The sequence below is a fragment of the Ciona robusta genome, chromosome 12 (genome assembly GCF_009617815.1).
Source record: "Ciona robusta chromosome 12, ASM961781v2".
In the NCBI taxonomy this organism is placed as follows: domain Eukaryota; kingdom Metazoa; phylum Chordata; class Ascidiacea; order Phlebobranchia; family Cionidae; genus Ciona; species Ciona robusta.
The window spans coordinates 4214294-4226238 of record NC_143246.1 but is presented as its reverse complement, the minus strand read 5'-3'; the positions used below and the strand labels follow the sequence as shown (position 1 = coordinate 4226238).

General features: G+C 34.4%; 1 protein-coding gene across 2 annotated transcripts; it reads right to left on the bottom strand.

Annotated features, from left to right (window-relative positions):
* Positions 1 to 1277: 1277 nt before the first annotated feature.
* Positions 1278 to 11593, bottom strand: LOC149726961 (solute carrier family 28 member 3-like). Of its 2 annotated transcripts, XM_089890143.1 has the most exons (16): positions 11479 to 11593; positions 11216 to 11374; positions 10605 to 10738; positions 10211 to 10302; positions 9013 to 9202; positions 8097 to 8238; positions 7319 to 7510; positions 6567 to 6708; positions 5752 to 5897; positions 5250 to 5380; positions 4851 to 5019; positions 3991 to 4059; positions 3581 to 3800; positions 2907 to 3005; positions 1985 to 2099; positions 1278 to 1481 (listed from the first exon to the last, which is right to left on the bottom strand). In XM_089890143.1, the coding sequence occupies exons 2-16, from the start codon at positions 11309 to 11311 to the stop codon at positions 1391 to 1393; spliced, it is 2028 nt and encodes a 675-aa protein (XP_089746269.1). In that variant the 5' UTR covers positions 11312 to 11374; positions 11479 to 11593; the 3' UTR covers positions 1278 to 1390. The 2 variants fall into 2 exon arrangements, with proteins under 2 accessions (XP_089746269.1, XP_089746270.1); XM_089890144.1 differs by lacking the exons at positions 11216 to 11374; positions 11479 to 11593 and adding an exon at positions 10812 to 11018.
* Positions 11594 to 11945: the final 352 nt, after the last annotated feature.

The following is an 11945-nucleotide window of genomic DNA, read 5'->3' as shown; positions in this document are numbered from 1 at the left end:
AAGCACTCAACATTTTGCGGTTTAGAAACAAAATGCTTTTTAAGCATTTTTTCGAACGACAATTAATGCATAACTAAAGCGAAACGGGTCTGCAAACCAGGTTTACATTGTATATTTTACATTCATTGCTTTAAATTGGTTGTATCACAAAATATTGAATGTTTTTGGCTGTGGGCTACGTGGTTCCCATTACACTATGTCTAGCCAAACTCGCATAATGGCCTTCGATAATATACTACAACTACAGTATAGGCCGTACGCCCGTACCGATATATACATACTGTGCCAGTTTCAAGGCACAATTCGCATATTTATACGATTTATCTGTTTTCGGATTTTTGAAAGGCGATGACGTTCACAGACATGACGTCATCAAGTATAGTCGGCAAAAAAAACAAAACGTCATACCTCACCGAGACACGTCAGACTATTAGGGGGATTTTAAGAAGAAACTGGTTGATCTGTATGCAAATAAACTTAGTAGACGGGGTTTTAAAATTTGCAGGTGCAACAGAAAAGCACTTCGGCATTCTGAATGTTATTTGTAATGTGTTGTAGGGTGGGGTAAGATGGGACACTTTTAGCATAGAATATTCAAATATCCTGACCGTGTTTTAAACAACTAACAACGGTCTATGGTAGTCGCGAGAATGTGGTTTTATATTTCTTTGATTGTTTTTTGTTTACTACCAAATGGAATGAAAAAGTAAAAGAATGAAAAGATGTCCCATCTTCCCCTCCGCACTATATGACTGTAATGCGTATTCACCAAGGGTTATAGGTTCAATTCACCCAAGCACGCTTTTTATCTGATGCAATTCCTAGTATTTTTATCCAGCACATAGCGTGTTTTGACGACGTCGTTTTCCCGAATTTTCCATTCTCTTCAATATTTTAGTAATATGTTTTTCGCTAACGTTTTTGTAGAGATGCCTAAAAGTTCTGTTCTGTTAGCAGTGTAAAGATATGCTACACGTATGCCAATTCACACGATACACGGATTATGTAAACATAAAACTCTTGAGTTATACACAACAATGTCATTTCGGGAAATTGCTGATCTGGTGATTCTTTGAAATAAAAGATTACTTAAAGTGCTGAAGTAGAAAATTCTAAACAAAAACACTACCAAGAAACTGTAGCTATACACTTCAAAATATACTTAAACTTTCCATGTACTTCATTGTTCAATGTGCAAGCTTTTAACATTGAACCATGTACGATGATGAAAATGTAACGACGAAAATACCAGTAAACTACAACTATACGCATCAAGACATACTAAAATTTTCCATGTATTCTGTTGTTCAATGTACGGGCTTTTAACATTGGAAAATGCAACGATGATTTTATGCACAAAGGTGAAGAAAAAAGGAACTCTTGCGTGCTTTTACATGCATACATTGGTGCAATTAATCTGGTACAACGTTGACGCCCAATCATACGCGCAGCAATTATGACAAGCTTCTGTGTCTGGTGAACTGCAATGAAAAAATCCCATTATAATTTTTGAATATTTTATCCATTGGCGTGATATAACGACTGTTGTTTTACTGTTTCCACCTGTCTTGTCGTTTTTTTTTGTATATTTTCGACCTTCATTTATTAGTGTGGCGGAAGATGGGAGACGTATTCATTCTGTTTTTTTGCCCATTTAGTAGTAAACAAAGAACATTCAAAGAAATATCAAACCATGTCCTCACGACTTCCAAAGACCGTTGTTAACTGTTTAAAATACGATCAGGATAATTGGAAATTATGTGCCAAAGGCGTCCCGTCTTCTCCCACTCTATACTATAACTTATTTATCTTCACGCGGCGGTGCAACGACAGTCGTTATAACACGGATGTTCTGTTTAACACCTTGGCCCGCTTACAAGTTTCCACAATTGAGACTTAATGGATTTTAAAAGTTTTATACCCCTGTTTTTTTTAGAAATTGTTACCAAAACATAACGCTGGGAAATGGACACGTAATGCTTACATTGGAAAAACCACCGTTGAACAACATTGCCAGAGTCGGTCTGGATCTGTACGGGTCCAGTTAGTTGTAGCAAGCATATTATCACAAAATATATCTCCTGGTACGTAAAGGAAACCTGAAACACAAATTTGGAAGGAGTTGATATGATGTAAGAAAAGCACCCATGGTATGATTTGAGAGTGGGTACGAGGTGTATGAATTTACCGTTTATGTCTTGTTTTTAAGAATACACCAATGTTATAACCTGACAGTGATCATGAGATGTATGAAAACACCAAGTGTGTTTGGTGTGTAAGAAGACACTCATGTAATAATTTAACAGTAAGCATGAGGTGTATAAATACACCGTGTGTGTTTATTGGATAAGAAAACACACATCTTATACTCTACAGTGAGCATGAGGTGTTTGAATACATCATGTGTTTTTGGTGTTCAAGAAGACACCCATGTTGTAACTCGACACCTATGTTATAACTGGACAGTGAGTACAAGGTGTATGAAAACACCATGTTTGTTTGGTGTAAAAGAAGACTCCCATGTAATAACTGGACAGTGACCATGAGGTGTATAAATACATCATGTGTGGCTGGTATATAAGAAAACAACCATGTTATAACTCGACAGTATAAGCATGAGTTTTATGAATACACCTTGTGTGTATGGTATATATAAGAAGACAACTATGTTAAAATTCTACAGTATGCATGAGGTGTATGAATACATCATATATGTTATGTGTTTGAGAAGTCCGTGTTATAACTTGACAATGAGCATGAGGTTTATCAATACTGTATATCATATGTGTCCTCTAAAGAAGACACCCATTTTTATAGTTGAACAAAAGCATGAGGTAAATAAGCTACACAAATTGTACATGAAGCTAAAAAATTAAATATGTTAAGGTAAATATAGCAATACATACCAGCAACACAAGCATTAAGAAGACTGACAAATATTCCAGCTATCAAAGCTCTGATCACAATCTTAGCCATCTCTCCTCTTCTGTGAGGAGCCATGATACCTTTCATATGAAAAAGAAACAATTATAACAAATACATTTGAGAACTTCTAGCAATTGTTATTGTTTTGTGTTCTTAAAGTGACAACGTTTCATCTGCAAAACATTGGGTTTTGCAAGTAAGTCTCTGTACTATGAGGTGTTATGTTTCATACATCTCGTGTCAGCTTACGAGTTACCAAGTCACATTGTGGGCAGTGGCGCAGCCAGAAAAAAAATAAGAGGGGGGGGGGGTTTAATCAGAAGAATTGTTAAAATATTTTTTTTTAACTTTTTTTTAAATAATTTTTTTTCGGGGGGTTGAAAGTGGGGGGGGGTTGCGTCACCCTAAACCCCCCTGGCTGCGCCACTGATTGTGGGTGATTATTTTTTTTAATTTTTTATGTGTGGCTGATAATTTCAATAATTACCCATTAGTGACCACTGGGTTGGAGCAAATTGAGGTTAAGTGTCTTGCCCAAGGACACATACGCCCACAATGATAGCAGCGAAGAGCCTTGACCCTATTACCGTTGGGTTAGAGGCAGGAGTGGTAACCAACTGTGGTACACCGTCGAACAATATCATCCATGACTCACCTAACCCTCCTAAAATGATTCCAACTGAGCTGACATTAGCGAACCCACATAATGCGTAAGTAACGATTGCTTCAGATCTTTCATCCACCCAGTAAACCACCCCAGTCACAGGGTCAACATGGGGTACAGTACCAGTGTCTCGGATTTGTAGCATGTCAGAAAGTGCCTCGTAAGCGTAAAACTCATTCAAGAAAATCTTGGACCCAATAAGCTCTGCACACTGAAAAAATGTTGTTTTTTTATAAATATTTCTTAACTGTAGGATAATGCAGTTATAGAGCATATGACAGAAATTTTTTTACAAAAAATATAAAATTAAAATAACGAACTACATTGTTAAATTTGCATGATTAAATCTAAATTATAATTAACAGCAAAGTCAAATTTAAAATAATAATAATAAATTATACCTTGAAACAATCTGTCCAGGAGATCCCCATTAAGAAAGTTATCGGCATAAACACATATGAACATATCATCTAAAATTACACAAATGTGGTTAAAAAGTTATAAAGAATGTTTAAATTTTAAGCTATCTGTTGATTAAAATTACCAAAGACACAAAATTAACTCTAAATAGAATTGTATTTATCATGTCTGCACCGTGGTGCAATGGTTAGCGTGTCTGCCTCTAATCTGAAGTTTACAGGTTTAAGGCTTGAATGAATGTAACTTACTTTATCCTCGCGTGGCCTGAAAACGACAGTCGTTATCACACGGGTTTAACACCTCGTGCCAGCTTACGAGTTACCATGTATGTTACTTTGTGGGTGATTATTTTTTGGGGGGGATTTTTTTATTTTTTTTATGTATGGCTGATAATTTGGACAACCCATTAGTGACCACTGGATTGGAGCAATTGTCGTTAAGTGTCTTGCCCAAGGACACATACGCCCACAATGGTAGAAGCGACGAGCCTTGAACCCATTACCTAATGGTTACAGGCAGGCGTTCTAACTACTATGCCACGGCGCCGGACATTCATTCATTCATTCATTCAAGGCTTGTTGCCGCTGCCATTGTGGGCGTATGTCCTTAGGCAAGACACTTAATGGCAATTGCTCTAACCCAGTAGTCACTAACGGGTTGTTTAAATTATCATTCATGCTTAATCATTTAAAAAGTAACATAAATGGTAACTCGTAAGCTGGCACATGGTGTTTAAACACTCGTGTTATAACGACTGTCGTTTTCTGGCCATGCGAGGATAAAGTATATTACATTCATTCATATTTATAAACCTTGGCACAGTTAAATTAGCAAATTTTACCTGAAAACTTAGTTCAGGGCAATTAAGGAGACCCCCAAACCAATTAAGAAAGCCATTAACTGCAGCTAAAAGTGAAATAAATGCAATCAGATTTGCACCGACATTTAAAACAACAGGAATAGCTTGTGAAGCTCCAGCTGAAGCAGCTTCTACAATGTTACGATAACCACTGAAAATAAATAGGATATTTTAACTAAAATTAAAAAAATTAACCATCTAATAGTTATAGTTACATATGTGGTAACTCATAAACGAGCACGAGGTGTTTGAAACAGAACACACATGGTATAACTGTGTTTGAAACAGAACACACATGGTATATTTTTTTGGAATTTAATAAAAAATAAGTAAAAATGTTCATTCCATGGTTCACTGATTACATAGAAACAAAATACTCACTCGCTTTCTACCACCAAACCCTCATACGATAAAAACTTTGATTTCTTTGTTTCGGGATAAACAAGTTTTGACACAGCGAGTGCGCAAGGTGCAGCCATGAAGCACGCCATGATCACGTATACCGCTTTAATCTGGAATAAACCGGTTTTGTAATTGTGATTCAATGCCGCATTTTAGCAAATGCAGGTTATGGAAACAGCTTATTAGATCGTTAACATTAAAATAGCTTAGAAAGTTTACTACTTTGATTTTATGGCTTGCAAACACCTATGTGTTATTGGTATACTATAAACCATAAAGTCAGAGTGAAATATGAATAAATAGACTTGAAAGTTACAAAACAACCTTTATGAGTGTGTGAATAGCTTTCATAGGTCATCTTAAAAATATTAAAAAAAACCTTAAATTATATTTTAAACTGGACGAAAGTTTTAAATATTACGTTTAAAAAAAGACACACATATGATATATGCAATTACAATACTATAACTATAACACTCACCCCAAAACCTAGATAAGCACCCAACACACTTCCAGCAATTGTTCCAAAGCCAGCAGTCATAACAGCATGCAGTTCAGATGTGGTAAGGTCATTTATATAAGGCCGAATAAGCAATGGAGATTCGGTCATGCTCACAAATATGTTTCCTGCAAAATAGAAATGATTTTTTGACCAAAAGGGTAACGAAATTGTTGAGCTAAATATGTTTTTGTTGACTGTTAGATACCTTGAATCTGACCCTGATCTGGTGCTTATAGACGATTCTTGTGTAAAGAAATACAGTACGAATCTGGTGCTTTAAAAAGGTAATACACAAAAATTAAGCCAAAACGTTGGTCCTTAATGTGTTGTTAGCAATTACGTTTTATTCTATATAGGTGAGGTTTTATGTATACATGTCATTTTTATTGTTTAAATTTTAACAAATTCTATTGTTTACATTGTTAAAGTGCAGTTACTACAAACATAAGTGTCAATCATAAAAAAAACGATTGATTAAAGTGGTGAATTTTAGCTCTGTCTGTATAAACACATTACACTTACAAGGTAAAAGCTGTGTTGGTAATCAAACTGTGCCTAAACGTATGATATAGCCCCTATTTTAACTCTTACGCATATCGTTTTTCCTGAGGTCATAGGATTGGAGCCAGGCACACATATCAACCGCCCACTGTGAACTTTGAACCTAGTACCTCAAAGTACAAAAACACACAAAAAGGACCACACAACCTAAATACTTAATCGCATTTATAAAACTAAGGTATTACTTTGGTTGAATGTATTAAAATAATTGTAATTATTATTACATCTCATACCTGCTGCCACCATGGATTCAGTTGCGGAAGTCCCGAGTGTGATTTGCATGAGAAAAGCAATCTTAAATATCAGCCACTGCATTGCTCCAATGTAATACATCACTGATATAAAAGCTCCAAAGTAAATAACAATGGACAGAACCTAAAGGGAAGGAATGTGAATTAGTTTTATGTTTTTTTTTCGATCATATATTTATAGGGAAAGGTTTATCAGAAAACCATTGTCAACTCTATTTAGATGGATGAACGAATGTAACTTGGTTAATAGGTGACGGATGTTCAGGTCCATGCAGTAGCACCCTAGGTGTTGGGGTAATGGGTCAATTGTGGCCTAAATCCTAGAGCCCATGGCGTGCCACGCTGTGGGGCCTTACCCACATGGAATAAAATAGAAACACAAATGTTCTGTTTCATATACTATATGCAAATTTACAAATATCCTATGTGTAACTTTATGAGTGATTGTTTTATTTTGTACGTCTGACAATTTGGACAATCAATTAGTGACCACTGGGTTGGAGCAATTCTCGTTAAGTGTCTTGCACTAGGACACATACGCCTACAATGCCTAATCAAAAAAATGTTATTATGTCAACTAGAAGACAGCATTAATAGGTTTGCTAATAGTGTTGATATCAGATATATAACACATAAATCTTTCAGATGTATAGTACATACAAAACTAAACTTGAGTTCTCATATAAAGTTCAAATATTTTTAAATATATAATACATACATCAGTGGACACTCACTTTCATTGCAAAATAATGGTCAGCAAAATCATCCCCATATAAAAATCGAGCTCCCTCATCTGCATAGTTGATAAAAGTTTGAAAAATATTTCCCAACCAGTTAAAAGCATCAAAGCCCGCTTGTGTACGAAGGATAAACATTCCAAGGCAAACTTGGATCAATAAACCCCAGAAGACAGGCCTCCATCGAACCTGTTGATAAAGAAATTAAACCTTTACACACATTTTGATTTGCAAAAGAAGTTTAACTTGAAAATATTTAAACACAAATGGTGAAGGCTTACCATGCTTCTTTCAAAAAAAAATGTAAATATGTTTTTAACAATAAGTGTGTTTTAACATCTGTTGTTTTGTCACCATAAACTGTCTTATTGTTTAAATATTCTACAATCTTTGCTACTGTAATCAGGGAGACATCTAAAGTTATTAATATTATATTGACTCAATAATCCTAACCGTCCCAAGCATCTTGCGACAGGACCCCATCCATATAGAATAGAAAATAAATCTGTGGCTTCTCTAATACAGAAATATCAAATTGTGTTTAGATGGTGGGCAAGGAGCATGCCACAGCACATCAGTATGCTTTACAACTGGTTTGCAAGTGTCACAAAATTTTTACTAACTCATAATTAATTCATTTTTTGGCAAGTATTGTTCAAATTCTATTAAATTTGGTGTACATATTAAGAACCAAAAAAAGATCCAGCAGGCAGTGAAAAATATGCAATGAAATGGCCCTAATAGTTAATCACCCCTGATTTAATACAGCACCTACCCTTTCTGGGTGTTTTGAGGTTAGAAATAAAATGAACAAGAAAACCAAATATCCAGCGCCAGAAATAAGTTGTTCCGGTCGTTTTGAAGTGTCTATCGCAATCCATGTAGCCAAGCCCCCCACCACACATGCAACAAAAACCCTAGAAATTGACAATGTAAAGAAATAATGTGTATAGTAGGGTGGGATGGGAGACTTTTTCATTCTGTTTCTCGTCCCATTTGGTAGTAAACAAAGAACATTCAAAGATTTATAAGACTGTATCATCACAGCTTTTATATGCCATTGTTGTTAAACATAATACTTATATGTTGTTAAACATAATACATAAACATAATCAGGATATTTAGATATTATGTGTGTGCTATCTCACCCTACAGTACTATATCATTTATTACTAAGCAGTAAAAACAATTCTTTGTTGTTGGTTTATATATGTTCTTTCAAATAACATAGTTTTTAATATCGATTAGAAAAACAATGTGACATGCATGTTATGCACATTAACTGCTAAGCTAAACTAAATTGAGTGTTATATTTTCACTACAATCGAGGTTACACATATCAAAAAGTCACCAATATTGGCATTAATTACATAGAGATGTTTACCCAGCAGAATGAGGTTGCATAACCGTCATGCGCGAACAAATACTAAACTACAGGTTAAAGTACAATAACTAATCAAAAAAATTCAACAAAATAACTTTGTTATATCAATTTTAGTACAATCAGAATCAAAATTCGTGCCACTAAAACCATTATTACTAAAGTTTTTTACTGTTTTAAGAATATAGTACATTTAAAAAATAAAATAAAAAAGGTTAATACTGTTTTAGCCAAAATATAATAATCCTAATAACAGAGTGGCATATTTAAAATTAGATATTCCTTTAAAGATTCCCGCCATAAAACTTACCATTGTAACCAGAACATATTTTTGTTGACTGTCTTATACACAGGCTTAAGGTAAGGCATTAGATCATCCCCAAAATAATCTCGTATGAAAGCATAGATGTTGTATGCTACCACTACAAGCCATATCACCATTAACGTGAGAGCTCGGTTGAAGTTCCATATCAAAGCCACGACCATGTAAGCTGTAACACCTGGTAAGTAATGTTGATATGAAAATGCGATTAATTTAAAAACCAGTGGCGGACATCATGGTAGGGCAGGAAACAGTCCCTGCCCCAATAAAAAAAAAGTATATATATTAAAAAATTATATAATTACTTTTATTAAAGTAAAGTGGGGTAAAATGAGGCAGCTATTTATTCTATTTTCTTATCCTATTTGTTAGTAAACAAAGAACTTTAAACTCTTGACTCCAACAAACCGTTGTTAACTGTTTTAAACACCATTCAGATATTTAGATATTATGTGCTAAAGGTATCCCATCTCACCCCACCATACTATACATTAAACAGTTTAGTGTTTTATTGACTTTAAAATGCTCTTACAATGACTAGAGGTTGAGTCATTTCCTATTAAACTAAGATACGTACATCAAGGCGTAAAAGGGGCGTGTTTTAGGCGAAAAAGAGGTGTGTTTTACTAAACAATTTTTTTTAGCATAATGTCATTTTTTGCCATGGAATCAGTAACAAAAAATCTATTTTGAGACCTACACCCTAAAAAATCAAGTTGGTCCGCCCCTGTCTGCATCAAGTAATCCTTCTACGATTCCTAATTTATATTAGTAAGAGAAAAACAGTTGGTAAATGAATGAACTTAATCCTGGTGTGGCTGATAACGACAGTCATTATAACAGGGGTGTTCTGTTCCATACACCTCGTGCCAGCTTGCGAGTTACCAAGTATGTTAAGTTCTTGGTAATTATTTTTCGAGGGGAATTTTTCATTTTTTTTATGTGTTGCTGATAATTTGGACAACCCGTTAGTGACCATTGGGTCGGAGTAATTGCGCTAAGTGTCTTGCCCAAGGACACAGACGCCCACATAGTAGCAGTAACGAGCCTTGAGCCCATTACCTCTGGGTTAGAGGCAGGTTCCCTAACCAACTATTCTAGGGCTATAGGCTGGTTTGATTTATTTATTTATTGTAGAGCTAATATAATAATAGTATACAATGTTTCCGAATCTTAAAAGCCTTACCTAGAAATATGATCACCACAACTATGATGGGTATAAAACGCTTGTACCTGTTGAATAATTCCTCCAACATTTTGACGGGAGAAATAAGAATTCTAAAACAAAATTAAAACAGTTTATTTTTCTTACGCTATGTCTATCTTTACTACAATCTTAAGAAAACTGGAAAACAAATAAGAATTTAAAATTGTAACCATAAATAGAAAAATTGATAGACTACACTCATAATGCAGTTTAAGTAAACTCAAAAAAATAGATTGATATCTTTACTTTGCTGTAACTCATTTTAATTTAACAATTATAACCAACGCAAAAAAAAAATCCAGAAAAAAAAACAACTCCCAGAAAACACCAAAAAATCTTTTGATATGTTTAGTAGAAGGAGTTCATTGCTTACTTAACAACAGGATTAACTTTGCTTTCATCAAAGTAGAGATCTTCATGATCATCATCGGTTATTTGTTCCTTTAATTCCTGGATGGCAGTTTCAATTTGCTGTTTTTCATCACTTTTGCACACGCTATCGTCATCCTAATGAAGATACTTTACAAATCAAGTTTTTAGGCGTTGACGTACATTTGTGTTAAATCAGTAAAAACATGACCTTTTTTTATAGTAGTGGGGGGGGAGACGAGACACTTTAGCACATGATTTCCAATTATCTGATCCTGTTTTAAACAATTAACAACAGTCTATGGGAGTCGCGAGAATACAGTTTTATAATTCTTTAAATGTTTTTTGTTTACTATCAAATTGGACGAGAAAACAGAACTAAAAGGTGTCCCATCCTTCCCATCCTACTATATGTAAGAAAATAGCCAATACCCGGTTGCCGGGGAATAACCTGGTGTTGCTCTTAACATAAACAACCTCTATAACGGAATATATCACGCTTTTTTATCACACAAAAACAAATAAAGAAGTAAATATTAAAAAAAACATGAACACACCTGATTTAGTATATTAAGGTATAGATTTCAAGCTAAAATGGTATTAAACATTTTTTACCTCAAAAGCTTGATTGCTTTCACCGTTGGGAAGTTTTTCGGGAGTTTTTTCTGGTATAGTGCTGAATGACGTCATGCTTGCGTCGTTTTTACTCATTATTTATGTTTGGCGCAAGTGAATCAATAGCAATCAAAATACTTTTACGTGAAAACGATTATTCTGAAATAAAATGTTACATTTAAACCACGGACTTCTATAACTGAAATGAACAATGTTTTAACATTATTCAGTTTTTAAGTTTATTTTAAATGTGGGCCACTTACCTTTTATTTTCTTTAAAACAGTGTAATTCCCACCTAATATTCCTAACTACACATTCTGTCACTGTAAAATGAATTTGATGTGTTTCATTAAGTTCTGGGTTATTCACATTGCAATAATAAAATTATCAATTCCATTACTCATTTTTAAACACACTAACAGCTCGTTTTGCCCAAGCACTTATACTGCAGTTTAATGCACAAACATTTTAGATTGCTTCACATACAAACGCCAACAGGAACTGCTCAAGTTAATTTTTAACTAATAAATGTAATAGCCCAATGAATCCTTCAATCTTCATGTTTGCCGCAAGCAAACCCCAAAGTTTGTTCATCGAATCAAAGCGAGTATACAATAAGGTCTAAGTAAGTCAACATTAGGCCAACAATACACATGTTATTTGTTTAATTACCAGAGTATAATAACGCATTTCTGAATAAATAAATGAAAATTTAAGTAGGAAAATCAG